The 16046-nt window shown below is 34.1% G+C and overlaps 2 protein-coding genes across 5 annotated transcripts; one reads left to right on the top strand and one right to left on the bottom strand.

Moving 5' to 3' along the window:
- Window positions 1-529: 529 nt before the first annotated feature.
- Window positions 530-7190, top strand: LOC126693669 (uncharacterized). 4 transcript variants are annotated; one of them, XM_050389764.1, is made up of 5 exons: window positions 536-776; window positions 877-913; window positions 3256-3322; window positions 4932-5064; window positions 6640-7190. In XM_050389764.1, exons 4-5 carry the CDS (start codon window positions 5034-5036, stop codon window positions 7056-7058), a joined length of 450 nt encoding a protein of 149 aa, XP_050245721.1. In that variant the 5' UTR covers window positions 536-776; window positions 877-913; window positions 3256-3322; window positions 4932-5033; the 3' UTR covers window positions 7059-7190. The 4 variants fall into 4 exon arrangements, with proteins under 4 accessions (XP_050245722.1, XP_050245721.1, XP_050245720.1 ...); XM_050389762.1 differs by lacking the exon at window positions 3256-3322 and having other exon boundaries at window positions 537-776; XM_050389765.1 differs by lacking the exon at window positions 3256-3322 and having other exon boundaries at window positions 530-913; window positions 6664-7190.
- Window positions 7191-7290: 100 nt separating this feature from the next.
- Window positions 7291-10201, bottom strand: LOC126693668 (cytokinin dehydrogenase 1-like). The gene is made up of 5 exons (XM_050389761.1): window positions 9224-10201; window positions 8678-8805; window positions 8210-8470; window positions 7862-8124; window positions 7291-7775 (listed from the first exon to the last, which is right to left on the bottom strand). Exons 1-5 carry the CDS (start codon window positions 9888-9890, stop codon window positions 7454-7456), a joined length of 1641 nt encoding a protein of 546 aa, XP_050245718.1. The 5' UTR covers window positions 9891-10201; the 3' UTR covers window positions 7291-7453.
- Between the last annotated feature and the right edge of the window lie 5845 nt (window positions 10202-16046).

Genomic DNA, 16046 nt, shown 5'->3' with positions numbered 1-16046 from the left:
AAAACATGAATTTATAATCTAACTTGATAATGAACACAATCCTGAATCATTTCCAAAATAAAATTAGATAAATAAATCTTTTTTTTTTAGAAGAATATAAATCAATCTTAAACTTCGAAAACACTACTCAACACAAAAGATATACTAGTTAATTCTAATTGAGCACCTAAAATATATTAAAATCTAGAAAATTATTTATAACTAAATTTGTCTATACTTGCTTTCTTAAAAAAAAAAAATAATAAATTTGTGGGATCCAGTTAATTCAACTAGTAAAGTCTATGATAGTTGAATAAAAGATTTGAGATTCAATTCTCATCTATATCAAAAACTGATTAGTATTTTAGTCTAATAATAAAAAATTATCATTAAGAACGGACGTTGTAAGTTAAACCTGTAAAAGAAAATTGTTTATATTTGAAAAAAAAAAAAAAAAAAAAAAAAAAAAAACCCCTAAAGGCTTGCAATGAAAGCAAAAAAGAGGTTTATATGAGCGGAATTTCCAAAAGTGTCCCCAAATCTGGCCACGTATCAGGCTTTTCCCCACGTCCAATCATTGCCCACCAGCGTTGCACAGACGCAAGTCACTTCAAACAACCGTGTCCTACAAGTGCCTCGCTACCTCTTCTGACACGTTTGCAAGCCGAGTCCACTCGCAGTCACACCCATACTCAAGCAAAGTACCACTAAAGCCCTTTCAAATTCCGAAAGGTGGCAAAGTAATAACAGTGCCAAATACCGAGTGCTCTTTCATTCTCTGAAGCTTAAACAACAAGGTCCATGTTTATGTTGTTGTTGTTGATTTTTGTAAAAAGAAAACAACATTTACTTTTTGATAAAACTGAGGTTTTTTCTTTATTCTTTGGTATATTCCAGAGTAAACTTTACTGCCTTTCCCTTCTGTTTAATTAAGGTACCACTCTACTATGACCCTGTTAATAGTTTCTTTCTAATATCTGTTGGGTGTGTGTGTGTTTTGCCGCATTTGGATGATTCAAAAAGTTATGCAAACATGGTTTTATACATTCATTTTGTGATGTTTCTATGGTGGATTTTACATGTTTTAGATTTTGGAATCTGGGTTTTTGAGTAATCAATGGGTGCTTTTGTTTTGTTTTGTTTTGTGTATGTGTGTGTGTGTGTGTGTGTGTGTGTGTTTTATGTGATGGAATTTTTGGTATTATTCAGTTTTGTGTGATGGGTTAAATAGTGTTAATGTTATAGCAGTCTAACACTTATTATAATCTTGAATGCCATTTGATATTCTATATATAGGAATTGAACTACTCTATTAACCAAAAAAAGAAAAGAAAAATAAAGGGAAGCTGAGGGGTATTGAAATTTTGTTCTTCAATAGTAGTTAGGGATTTAGGGCACTGGGGTCAAGTCCAAGAGAAGAATATATTGTTGCTTTCCAATCTGTCTTGTTATCCTTGATATATTTTTTTTTATGAGGTGGAACCTCACTAAGGTCGGGCCTTTGGACCCGCTCCTGGGGAGTACACCATGTATACACGACCCCATCCACTAGAACCGTGTTATTAGGTAATCCAAGGGAACTCTTAGCGAGGAGAACCCATGATGTCTGGATCTACAACTCATCCCAAGCCTCCAACTATTAGGGTGCACCCTGACTAGGGTCATCCTTGTTATCTTTGTCACTTACTGTGTTATTTGTCTTCTTGAGCTTGGCCCTCATACATGGTTTGAGAAATTCATTTTAGCCATTTGATTCAATAGGTTTTCTGATTGAGAGCTCATTCTATGTTCATCTACTATTCAGCTTGCAATTGTGTTGTCCAACAGATGTATTAGAAATAGTAGTTTGGGAGTTGGGATGGACTTTAGGCTAAGCAAATTGCTTTTGCTCCAAGTATGAAGGACTGTTGGATTTAAGAGATGTGAATCTGCCTTTTTCAACGGATTTCTTGAGTGTTCTATACTAAATTGATTTAGAGATGAGATGGTAGTTATTTCATATAAACTACATTCAATTAGTTAAAGCATTTGTCAAAGTTCACTTACATGACATAACCAATGAGCATGAGCTCTAGTTCAAAATGGGATATCCTTCCCTTGCAAAGGGCAGGTGGAGGGTGAGGTTACAGGTTCAATATCCACGGCATACATGTTTTACTAATAAAAAAAAAAAGTTTACTTAAACTACGTCTTTGTTTCATTTGAGAGGTTGTCCAGGAACTTTTTTCATTTCCATTGTTCTATGGATAGATTGAAGTTGGATATTGAAGTTGAACTTAAATATTATTAAATTGTAACACTAGTGTGCAAAAGAAGTGACTTTGAAAGTTTCATGAAGAATATTTACATGTGATAAATTATCTGGAATTTGAAGAAGCTTCTTTTAAAGACTTCTCCAACTTCCCTTGGCATTGAATTGCCGTTTAGAAGCTTCTTTATGACTAACAATGGGAATTTAGAATGGCTTGGTGAAGCATCATGTTTGCCCATTAGCTCACAGGTCCTCAATTTTAATTGGAAGACTGTTTGGAAGTCTAAGGTCCCCTCTAGAGTTGCTTTTTTTGTGTGGACTGCAGCTTTAGGGAATATTTTGACTATTGATAATCTTAGGAAACGGTAGATTTTGATTTTGGATTGGTGTTGTATGTGTAAAAGAAATGGGGAATCTGTTGATCACCTCCTTATCCATTGCTCTATTGCTTTTGATTTATAGTCTATGGTGTTTACTCTGTTTGGCATTCATTGGGTTATGCCGAAAACAGTGGTGGATCTGTTGGCTTGTTGGCAAGGAAAGTTGGGGAGGCATCGAAATTCGGCTATTTGGATGGCTGTGCCCCATTGTTTGATGTGGTGCATTTAGCGGGAGAGGAATAATCGGCATTTTGAGAATTTAGAGAGATCAGTTGCAAATCTTAAACTCTTCTTCCTTAAGACTCTTCTGGATTGGGTTACAGTGTTTGGCTTTCGTTCTTTTTCTTCAGTCCATGGTTTCATGGACTTTTGTACTTTATGCACTTGATTTGTATTTGTCCTTGATGTATACTTCCTGTATGCTTAGGTGACACCCCTCTTCTTTTTAATATATTCTTATTACTTATCAAAAATAAAAAATAAAAAAAATAATTGGAAGCCCTTCTTCTCACGATTTTTCTCTTTCCATTGATGAATCTCCTAATTCGTCTGCTCAGAATCTTTGTCCTGACCTTGTGTAATAATTTTCATTATGTCCACTTGGTTTCCTTCTTTTTTTGTTGCATGTTCAACATTTTAAAATAGGTGTCATTCTCTGATGGTTGACTCAAGGATATGCCAGCATTTGATGGATAGTGATATTAAAAGTCAGGTAACATTGAACTTATTTGCTCCTAAGTAATGTACCTGATGTTTCAGAATGTAGATGTTGCCCTAATGGTATAGTTGAACAGCTGAATGGTTGCCTTGCAGCTGAGGTCTACTGTTTGGACATTTAGATATACTGTTAGGAAATTTAGATATAATTTTATTAGAGCTTTTCTTATGTGGTTTTTCTAAACTCACTGCAAATTCCTTCAGTTGTTAATTCTAAAAGTTGGACATTACTATCTAGGTTGAATGTGGCAGCTACCTTGCTGTTCAATCGCTAGGTAGTTGTACTAGAGACCTAGGGTTGCATCCTGTCTTCTCTGTCTCTATTCATTAATTCAATGCTAGAAAATTTTGAGCTGGATCATATAGGGTCAAGGGATCTTCAATCTAGAATTATATTTTTTATATTGCAATCCTTCTTACTGAAAAATTGCTCTTTTAATTTATGTATTCTATTCCTGGTTAAGCTGTCCTGCTAAACACAAATATTTCTTTTCAAGAGATCTTCAATCTAGCTCAGAGATTTGCCTTGTACTATGGGATAATGGAACACAATAGTTTTATCATCAGATTTTGTGTACAAGTCCAGTATGTTGAGCTATTGGTTGTACTTACCATGAAATGATTCAAGCACAATTCTTCCCATGGATTGGGAATTTCTGTGTATAATGCCCTCAACATTTTTTTGCCCCCAAAATCGAAAATACTTTCTACATAGCAAGTGAGCTAATTGGTTCTCATTTGAACGTACTCTTTACTCCCCTGATTCTTCCTTTCCAACCAATTTTATTTTCATATTTCTTGTTCATATCACTATGGGAAAATGATGCAATGTCTAAAGTAGGAAAAAACTAATCTGTGATGCACACACGAACATGGTCATAAAGTGATTTTCTGATGAGAAATTCTCAGAACAAGCACCCTACTCAACATGAGCAGTGAGCACCAACAATATTGAAGCAAAATAATCTATAAGAAATATTTTGGATGATGCTTTACTGTGTATATATATCCCTCTTAATGGGTAATCATTGACTCCAGATAGGGGGCTTATTTTTTCTCTTCACTTCCCATGAAGTTTTTCTTATTAAATTACCAAAATGAAACCATGATTGGAATAGCTGTAGAGGGAAAATTCAAGCCGGTCATCGGTACCATGCATCACTTCAAGCATCTTCTGATGTATAACATTGATGTGGGAAGTCATTCAGACTACTGTATCCTGAAACTTCTTGGTAGTTTCATTTGAGTAGTAATTGCATGCTTTAGCTCTCTGACTTCCCCCTAGCTATTGCTTTAAATCAGAGCATGAAATAATGAAGAAAAACAGGATGCATGTTTTATGGTAAAATATTTTCCATGATTGATTCTTTAAAAATTATGTAGCAATGCTCTTCTTCTGTAGTCATGCGTGATCAGATGTGACAGCAATGTCTTCTTTTATCCATTGTGACATTGAATTATGATTGTTTTTTTTTTTTTTTTTTTTTTTAATTTTTATTTTTACAGTTGTGCCTCTAGTTGAGGTTGTACTTGTAGAACTGGATAATTATTTCGTTATAAAATATATTGTATATAGAATCTTACAACAAATTCTTCCTCATTAGGTTTCTTCAAAAGGGTTTTGTGGTGGATCATATTGCAAAGGAAAATAGAAGAATCTTGCAGGATCCACACTGCTGCTCTGCTTGTGCAAGTTTTAAGTTTTCATGGAGTACAAATCAGATGAAACTTCTTATGGTAGTAGCTTACATGTCATTTTTTTTTTTTTTAAATTCACTTAAAATCCTTTTGACCATGACTGGATCTGGTTTTATTTTGTTTTTCCGCATTATGTTTTATTTTCTTGAATAGTCCATTTTAGAATTGACATTTTTTAGTGAGTGTTCATGTAAAATAAGGGTTACAATTAGAAAATAGGGATTGAATCTGTCAATAGATTTATGATTAGATCATTCGTTGCATTAGTAAAAGAAGGTTTGCTTAGCATGTCCGTGCCCACTAATCTTTGTCTTCAAGGATTTGATGATGTATTCCCTTCACGGGGCAGATTTATGCTTTGAATCTTGCACTTGGGTTTCATAGGTGCTTAAGCTAAAAGTGACCTTTCAAAGTCTCAATTTTAGTTTTTCCTTCTTAATTGTCATTTTAGTTGGACTAAAGCCATATGAAAGGATTCAATGTATGTGATAGGAGTCTGACAAAACCTTTTATGTGGTGACATATTCACCAACAGCATGCTCAATGGTCACAAAAAAGAGAGACAGGAACTCATTAAGGGGCCTAAATGTTTTGAATAAAGACAACCACGTAAGTGAAGTGGATCTTTGTTTTATTTAATTCAAAAGATTGACCAAAAATTTATATCCGTTTAGTGATGGTGCTTGAATATCTTTTCTATAATTGAAGTCAATTAATTAATTACAGCTGCCATATTTTGTGAACATGAGGCAAAATGTGAAATCATAATGAAGTTGGTTTTGTCTTTTCCCCCCCTCTTTTTGGAAAACCTACTTGGACTTCAATTTCAAGTAAAGATCCTTTATATTTAATAAAAAACCGTGGTTTAGACATTATTTGGAGGCCACTTTAAGTTAAAAAGGAGATTTTCAAAGTTAAAGACAGGCTATAAAGACCAACAATGTGAAAGTCATGATGATTCAAAAGATATGGAAATCATGATGCTAAAATATTTTTGCAAATCAGAGAATAGAACAGAAATAGACCATTTAAAAAAAAAAAAATGTAATATTGCCTGAGTATGCATTAAGCAAATATAAGAGAGAAATCATTTTCTTTTGTTGTCTTCTGTTTTTTTAATTTGTTGCCTACATATAAAATAATTGTGGGAATCGGGAAGAATTCTAACACAGTGATCATGAGAAATTTTGACTACTAGAAAGGTTAGGAAATTTACAAATTTTGATTAGAGTGTTAGAAGACATCAATTGAAAGGGGAAACAACCACAAAATTTTAGGATTCCAAGGATGGGCATGAACCATTTACCACTTATTTTTCTCTACCTGAACTTTTTTCCTTGAAGAAGTTAAGTACACTGTACATTCAAGTTTATGAACCTTTTTTTTTAGTCTAACAAGCTACCATCACTTATACTGGTAATACTTCTATAGAATTATGACATAGCAATCCCACAATTATAGACAACTAAGGTTTACTGTGGAGCTGAATTTAAAACCTCATTTCTGATTATATCTGTATAGTGGGAATAAAAGCATGTAAGGTTCCATGTCATTTCTTTGTTAATTAAGTTACTTTCAAGCATATGATGGTGTCTTCTTTTTGGCAAATTGAAGGTGGCTGTTCTTTGAATGCACCAGATAAGATTGAAAATGCAATAAAGAATGAAGTATCTGAATTAAATCGGCGTGAGACGGATGGAAAAGATATTCAAAATCCGGTTTTAAGTCCTCCTGGAGATCTTGTACAAGTTAACTTGGCTGATGGGAAAGTTGTAGAAAATGTTGTGAGAGATGCACCTCTAGAGGAGATGGAGATTTCTGGGGAAATTAACATGGAGGCCTACATTACAACCGATGATGTTATGCGGGCTGGAGGCTTTGGTGCTAGAGATGATATAGGTTGCTTTCTTCCTGTTGCTAGTGATTTTACCGACTTTGAAGCTACTATCCGTGATGCCCGAGACTATGAAGAACCACAGGGGGAGATATGCAGATCAGGTCTTGGATGGACAGAAGGTACGAAAGCAGAGTAGCTTTGTTGTTACCACTATGTTCAAGTTGTTGCATTTGACTTTTATCATACTCCGTAGGATTATGTGGTATGCTCACATTTTAGTGTATGATCTGGGTTTATTTTATAGAGAAATTTCATCTTTCTGTTAGCAGACACTGTGAATATGCTAAAGTCTTCCTTTGAGGGGGGCTGATGATTTAGTTCTATTTCGTAATGCATTTTTCTCTTTGCATATTTAAAATTTGCTACCATAGTCGTCAACAGAGATTTCAAATGGCTACAGCAGTACAGCCTTCTTGTTATGCTTACAATTGTTATAGAGAGCCAAAAACGTGTACAATAAACTGTTGCAATTTACAATTTTGAGGCCCTTTCTATACTTTGTGGCTCATTTGTGAGGCCAACATCAATGCATCATGAGGTGCGAATTGCCTTTCGGAAGATTCTCTGTCCAGGAGCAAGTATTGCCAAAGGGTCATAGGCTGACTTTCTTTGTACAAATACTTTCCAACGAGGGCCAAAGTGAGCTTGCCACTCTTCTTCTGTTTTGTAGTGGGGCAGATATTGCTTTATTCCAAGTTCAGCTGTAGCACAGAAGTCTAAAATCCTTTTGTTTTGTGTTAAAATGTGTGCTAAGCCATCTGTTCCTGTGGAAGATGGCATTGCAGAGGTTAAGAATGCCACTAGGTAGAAAACATCTTCATCTGGGGTAACTAAAGATGTTTTATTGTTCCACCTACAACACAGAAATGGGGGAAATTAAGGTTGAGGTTGTGTAATCCGAGACTTTTCTAGAATTGACTAGAGTTTTTGTACACTTACTTGGATTGGTTGACTGGATAGATGAGTATGGGACCATTGCTTGTGTCTGTAAGGATATTGCCAAAGATCTCCTCAGCAAAGTCAGAAATTCTGCTCTTAGGTACGAAAAGATTCAGCCATGGGTGAGGAATTTCCCATAAGCCTTTTGCTTGTAGCTTTTTCTCAGACACATGTACTCTATCCAGAAATTCCACATACGAAACTTCTGACAGGAAGAGCGTGGATGGAATATAACTCAACTTTGACAACAAGTTCTCAATACTCTGCATTTGAGTACAGGGTTTTAATAATTTATTTTTGGTTTAGTGCATGTTGTGTACATATTTATTGAAGGTAAGCAAGTCTCACCTGATTCACAGTTTTAGTATCATCTGGGTTGAAGTGTTTAACCACTTCAAGACAGTATAGGGTTCTTCCATCTGAACTGAATTGATTGGCTTGAACTGGATCCTTAGGCCTAAACGAAGATCTCCAGTTATTAAGAAGGCCAGTTCTGTTTATTATTGTGAATCCTTCAATGTAGTCGAAGGAGTTCTCAGATGATATTAATTGCTCTTGATCTTTGGTAAATATGGAGAAATCTGAGTAGAGCACTCTAATCCATTTCACCTGTCCAAAGTAAATGATTTTGTTATAAGGAGAGGTGCTTTTAATGCATCCTGGGAGCCTATTGTACCTCATAGAGAATGAGAAAAAAGTATCTCATTGTGGGTCTTCCACAGTTGTGGGGTGTGGAGTTCACAGTATGAGGAGGATGCATGTATCATATATTCATATGCATAAGATAATTGTTATAGAGACTTGATGTATTCTCACCATCTTTGGTGCTGGTCCAAGAGAAATTCTAGCTCGGGTGATGATGCCAAACTGTCCGAGCCCACCAAGAACACCATAGAAGAGGTCAGTATTTTTCTTCTCAGAACAGGTAACCACTTCTCCCTTTCCTGCACTCAAAATCTTGACTTTGTTAGTTGTGCCCTTTATGGTTTTAGCAGACAGGTTATAGTCGTGTATTGCATATCTTTGCTCTCAAAAGCATCTCACCATTTGTGCATCTAGGGGGGGCATATTTGCCATTTCAGTAAGAATAAAAAAAATACTGAACTCACTATAATACCCTTGCTCTCAGTGAAAGGACAGTGTTACGTCTCTACAGTGAAAAAAATTATCTTATAAGATCAGCTTATACAGTATCCCCACAATCATATGGGTCCCACAGGTGTGTAGGGCCTACCACATATGAAGGGGGAACTGTATAAGTCCGTCTAACAAGATACTTTCTCTTACAATTATCTGTTAGTGAGCCAACTTTTAGCTTAAACATGTGCTTAGGAGGGGATAAGTGGTTTAGATTGGAAATACCTGTGACAACCTCAAGCTGGTAAACGTTGCTGATCTGTGGACCATGCTGGAATGCCTGCCCACTTATTCCAGCATTTGATAGAGTACCCCCAACAGTAAGATGAAGGTAATCTGTCCAAGATTTAGGAGCCAGCCCATGTTTAAGAGTCTCATGCAGAATATTTATCCACAACTCACCACCTGAAACATCCACATAAGGCTTCTTTCCGGTGTGAACTTGCATTTCTAGTCTCTGAAGTGATTCCATGTTGATAACTACACCTTGGTGGGCTTGAGCTTGGCCTTGGGTGGAATGACCATGGCCTCTAGCAGCAACTGTTAGCTCTGAAGCAGAACCCATCTCGTAAATATGCCTTATTGTGTTGGAAATATCTTGCACTGATTTTGGATGTAGGACTGCTGATGGGAGGAAATGATACATGTTGCCAAAGTCCTTGGCTGCATGGTGATTGTTCTCAAAACTAAAGTATCCATCTAGACCAAGTGTTTCCAATGATGAAACAATATTGGTGGAATTTAAACGTGGTGGACGTTGAACCTTTAGGGTGGCAAGAGAGTGGTTTGGACAAAGATTGGTTCTATTGGGTACACAGCTTAAGAAAAAAATGATGAAAACTTTTAGGTATATAATGTTGTGCTTGAGGAAGATCAAAGCTGGCGACCCCATTTTTGTAGTTTGAGAGGGAGAGTAAGGGGAGAGAGAGAGCTTCTCTTTTGCTGTGTTTTGTTAGGCAAAGCAAAAGGAGGGGTGTGAAAGAGCTCAAGGAAGAGGAGAGAATTTAAAGGGGAGGATTTGGGCGGCATAGTCAAACGTGTATAGTGTGTAGTGTTTGTGTGCGTGTGTGAGCGTGGGGGTGTGTGTGGGATTTTCTTTTTGGCTCACCTTTTTGTGTTCCAAAGTTGATCAAATAAAAGTCACAAGAAAGTGAAAGATTTTACATATCTTGGGGTACTTTCTCCACAGTTACAACAACCACATTTTTATGGAGCTATGTTATTGCTATTTCAAGCTATTGTAGGACCAAAGGATTGTCTTTCTTTCTCATGAAGATGACTGTATATATTGTATGAATGCACTCTTGTCAGAGTTTCTAATAGGTTCCATTTTTTTTTATCATAGAGTGAACACCGGGCTGGCCCCTACTAAATGTCTTTGCTGTTAGAGCTGAGTGGGAGGGGAGTCAGATAATCGGGCCCCCACAACAATGGGGTTCTTGGGAAGGGTATGTTTTGTGGTTTAGGTTTCTCTCTTGGAGCTACACTTCAATAATTTCAAGTGAACACTCAAAGCTTATTATGTTATAATTAAGCATATTAAAATAAGAAGAGAAGACTTACTATTTGAAGGCAGTTTCTTGGTTGATCAAGTAGATTAATCATGATTGCAACCTTTTAATAATGTCAAATTCTTTGGTCACTTGGCAAAATAAGAAGTCAAACCTCCTAACAACAATACCATAAACTAATATCTATATTTATATGGGATGGAGATTTGAAACCTCGGACGTTCGCCACCAAATGATTATTGCTCTTTATCATCTAATTAAGACACCAATAAACTAATTTTTTGGTTTAGGCTAAATTCAAACTGAAGTTTTTTATTTGATAATAAGAAATTTTATTAGTTAAGTTAACTGAAACCTAACTGATTTATGTGAAATAGAGATGTAAATTAACAAACACACTCACACACAACAAACTTTAAATTGATGCTTGTTATTGATTTCTAGGAAATATAAATGTAAATTAATGAACACACATAACAAACTTTACAACTATTTTCGTAACTTGTTGAAGTCACAGGAAATACTTAATACAAAATTACTTTTATCAAGCTTATTATTGACATTATTTTTATTGTAAATTAATAACTTGTTATCTCAATAGTTGTGAAATTTGTTTTATCATTAGCACTGTAATTGAATAATTGAAGAAAAAAAATGATGAAATTATAAAATAGAATTGATTTTTTTTTTTTTGGTTTTTTTGTTTTGTTTGTGTTATAAATGGGACAAATTATTTTATCATATTAATGTTGACATGACAAGGTTTGAAAGATAAGATATTGAGCAATGAATATGAAAGTTTGTGGGTCCTTAAGCACGTGATCTTATCACGTGTGTTTTCCCCGGTAGGTGAGGGGAACCATGGCCTTGACTCTAGTACAACCTACAATATCATGTATCTTTTATGAATTCAAGCTTCATGTACATTCTCGATAAGACCTATTTAGTCATGTTTTGTACTAAAAATAAATTCCATGTCTGAAACTTGTTTGGTTGGATTTCAACCTCAGAAAGCAATAAAATTTTCCATGTCTGATTTGGTGAGCTTTAACATTGTTTATTGAGATAAATCTGGTCGTTTAAATTGAAACTTTGATTAAGGTTTTTTTTTTTTTTTTAAATAATTTTTTTTAAGTGGGGGCCTGGAATTGTTGAAGAAGTGTGTGAAGTGGAAATGGGTAATGTCAGATTGAATGGGAAGATCACTATAAAGGTGTAGACTAGGGACTAAAATGATAATTGGCCTTCGAGTCCCAGCAGTGGGGCATCCCTTTGATACTTTCATCTCATGCACTGCTTTTTTGTGCCCAACAAAAAGTTTATCATCGCATTTGCTTTTCTTTTCTTGTGAAGTAAAACAATTAACACCCATTTCAATTACAAATCCCAACCCATTTGTAAAATTCTTGTTACACAAAATAAAGATTGAATGGGAAGATCACTATAAAGGTGTAGACTAGGGACTAAAAAGATTATTGGCCTTCGAGTCCCAGCAGTGGGGCATCCCTTTGATACTTTCATCTCATGCACTGCTTTTTTGTGCCCAACAAAAAGTTTATCATCCCGTTTGCTTTTCTTTTTCTTGTGAAGTAAAACAATTAACACCCATTTCAATTACAAATCCCAACCCATTTGTAAAATTCTTGTTACACAAAATAAAGATTGAATGGGAAGATCACTATAAAGGTGTAGACTAGGGACTAAAAAGATTATTGGCCTTCGAGTCCCAGCAGTGGGGCATCCCTTTGATACTTTCATCTCATGCACTGCTTTTTTGTGCCCAACAAAAAGTTTATCATCCCGTTTGCTTTTCTTTTTCTTGTGAAGTAAAACAATTAACACCCATTTCAATTACAAATCCCAACCCATTTGTAAAATTCTTGTTACACAAAATAATGAGGGAAAATTTTGATTACAAAGCTATAATTTAGGGAAAAATTATTAAGTACTCCCGGAGTACCATAAATGCGTAATTCCTTCTCTCACATGAATAGTGGGTCTCACTACCCATCATTGATGTAAGAGGAGGGAGTACACATTTATGGTATTCCGGAAGTACACAATAATTTCCCTAATTTAAGAGAGTAACAAATTAAAGACAACAATTAAAAAAAAAAAAGAGTAACAAAATGAATCTTATAGAAACAAATTAAACCTTGAGCTTATAAAAAGTAACAAATAAAACCCTCAATTTTAATGGACTAAATTTAAAATTTTGCTTCAGGTAATAATAATAATAAAGACATTAATCATAATCTATTTTTGAATATTATATCCATTTGAATACATGATTATCAGGAAAAAAGAAAAAAGAAGAAAGAATGTTGTATAGATGTTTTTTTTTTTTTTGATGAATGTATAGATGTTATTCATTCGTATCAATGTTATTCTCTCTATTATTTATATGTTTGTCTTGATAAGTGCATTGGGACATTGTACCAATTATATACTTGAGAGGTCCGTACAAAAGGCATGTTTCATTGGGAGTTTGGGACCAGATTCTCCATACCAAAAAAAAAAAGAAAAAAAAAAGGTTTCATTGGGACCACGTGGACGTGGTACTTGTAGTTGTTTATAATGGTGGATCCAGATACCACATTAATTGGTTAATAACCCGAAAAAATAAAGGTAAAAAAAAAAAATTTCTAGAAATATTTTTCTAACTTTTTTTTTTTTTGGATAGGAATATTTTTCTAACTTGAATTCTGATAAAGGTTTTTTTTTTTTTTTTTTTTTTTTGATAAACCTCATAAAGGTATATACTCCTTAAGTATTAATATTGAACCTTTCTTAAAAAGATAAGTCTTAAAATAAACCTTCATCTTCATTTCTTACTCAACTTAGGGTAGGTGAGCTTATATTTATTGGCTTATTTTATTTTAAAAAAATAAATTATACTTTAAAAAAAAGTTTTAAAAAACATTATATTAATAAAGTTACATAAACAACAATACTCACAAAACAACAATTTACAAATGTCAATGTTTGAGAAGGAAAAAAAAGTTTCTTTCTTGCTTTTGTTGCTTATATAAATAAATTTAGGAGTAAGATTGCTTATCAATCATCGTTCTTAGATCCCAAAAAATGAGAGCTTTATACACTAAATATATCTTTTATAATTTTATAAAAAAAAAAGAAAAGAAAAGGGATATACCTCTTAAACCTTTTATTATACCATTTCATCTCATAGGCAAAAAAGACCAGATAATAGACATACCAAATAAAGAGAGACAAGAAAATAGACTTGTTAAAAAGCTCACGCATAAACATAATGTTGTCCTAGCATGAATAATGCACCAGTCAAGAGTAAAAGACTCAAAGATGTCCTCTTAGCTCAACAAAAGTCTGAAATTCAGTCCATGGATGAATTTTCTTGTCCCTGGTGTGAAACCTTATCTCATTGCTCTCATTTGCCACCACTTAATACTTTAATTAAGGTTAAAAGTCTTATTAAAAAAAATTAGAAGAAAATGAAAAAGAAAAGGCACCATTTTTTTTGTGTAATCTTAGCTTTTCAATTTTGTAATCATGAATTGTTTTCTCATGTTCACCTAGAAGAGAACAAATTGAGTTTTAAAAGCCAAAAGGCTAGTCTATAAATTAGTCTTTGTTGCTTTTGGGTCCTAGATCCCAGCACTGAGACAGGTTAAGATAATCGCCTTTTATATTTTATTATAGATTTGTCTTTTGAGCCAAAAACAAATGAAACAACTTACTTTTGTTGAAATTATTACCTAGTTTGCTTTTGTTGTTAAGTACTTGATGAGCATTTTATCTGGATTAAAGCAGCATTATGTAAACTTAACTTTGTACCTTTTTCAACTTTTACTGCTTTCGTCCTTTAATGTGATTTGTGCATAGTTCTAACTTCTTACCGCATTCACAGTAGATGTTTTATAAAAAAATGTCATTTTGACACATTAAAAATCTACTTTATTATTTTACTACATCATTTTATAACATTTCATTTATCAAATGTTTTATTATTCAATTCTATGCATTAAAATAATATTTACTACATATTAAAATAATATATTAACTCCTCCCACCAAACACTAACAAAGAGAGAGAAGAGAGAAAGTAAAAAAGGATGTGTGAGAAATGAATAAAAAACTTTTTTTTTTTTTAGCATTCTTGTTCGTGTTCCGGTATTGTTCACATGTGGCAAAAATTATGAGATTTGGAACATCTCATAAAGGGGGCTTTTTGTGTTTGATGTGTCAAATGTGCCAAATATTAACATTTGGCACATCTGCTGTGGATGCTCTTAGAAACCCTAAAACTAAGCTTATTTCTAGCTACATGCACTTGGACAAGAATTCTCTAGATTGCATTTATTTGGATTAGCTTAACTTTCACCAAACATTTTTAAAACGTCATATTTTTCAAGTTACAATTACACTTTTACACGATCTAATAAAATAAACTCATCCAAATGCATCAGACGTCACAAGCCTTATTAGTTATTACAATACTTATTCACATTCCAGTTCGGTTTGTTCTTTAGCATTCTTAATTAACATGAACTCCTAAGAAACTGACAGTTAAAAGAAGCAGTTCAAAGATTTCCATGGTAAAAATGTGTATCCTCAATCCTAGAATCGTATTTCTATTTCAATTTGGTTATCATGGAGTCCATTCTTTGTTCTGTAAAATATAAGGGAACTTGGGTTCTCATCATTTAAGTGGTACGAGCAAGACCCATGGTTTCTTTGCTTACCACCTAGCAGGAAGATCAATGGTAAAGAAATTTCCAAGACATGTATGATTTGGTCTCAAGATTCCACTCAGGTTCCCCATCAAAGAACTAAAATACTTAGATATATGAAGCAAACAATTCAGCACTTACACAATAAAATAATAACACAATGCTCACAAGGAAACCGACCAGTTGAAAAGAGAGACACAAAGTTAGGCCAAGTATAATTGAACAAACTATTGTGGCAACTACATAAAATCAAAGAGCATACCAAATCTCATATAATTGGCCATTAAGGTTCAAAAAACACCAAATGAGAACCAGGCATGTAAGCATTCAGACACTTGGGGTCTCTAGAGTACGTTAGGCATTGACAAAATATATCATATTTTAAGTTTTTAATTGGTTATAATATTAAAGCAAAGACTAGGTGCACCAAAAAAAAAGAAAATAAATAAATAGATGACTAATAAATGGTGACATAGTTGGGGTCATCAATTGAGTAAAAACTTGCCACGTTATGTATGTCCTTTCTTATTTTATCTTTCTCTCTTTTGTTTTTGGTAGAAGCAGTAATTGGGGCCATCATGCCGCAAATACGGAGTAAAGCGGTGGCTAGGGTACAAGGTGATCTAATGTCCTAAAGACCTTAGAGATTAGAAATAAAGCCAATTAATCTTATCATGTTCCCTATACCATTTACATTCCATTCTTGTCTTGTCTACTTGTCGCTTATCATCTTTTGAAATCCTAGCTTTAAAAAAATTTGAGAATGAGCAAGTTATTAGTAAGCAGCATTTTAATGCTTTCTCTAGAAAAAAAAAAAAAAAAGAATAGA

Source organism: Quercus robur, chromosome 7 (assembly GCF_932294415.1).
Source record: "Quercus robur chromosome 7, dhQueRobu3.1, whole genome shotgun sequence".
NCBI lineage: Eukaryota > Viridiplantae > Streptophyta > Magnoliopsida > Fagales > Fagaceae > Quercus > Quercus robur.
This window is presented reverse-complemented; position numbering and strand designations above follow the sequence as displayed.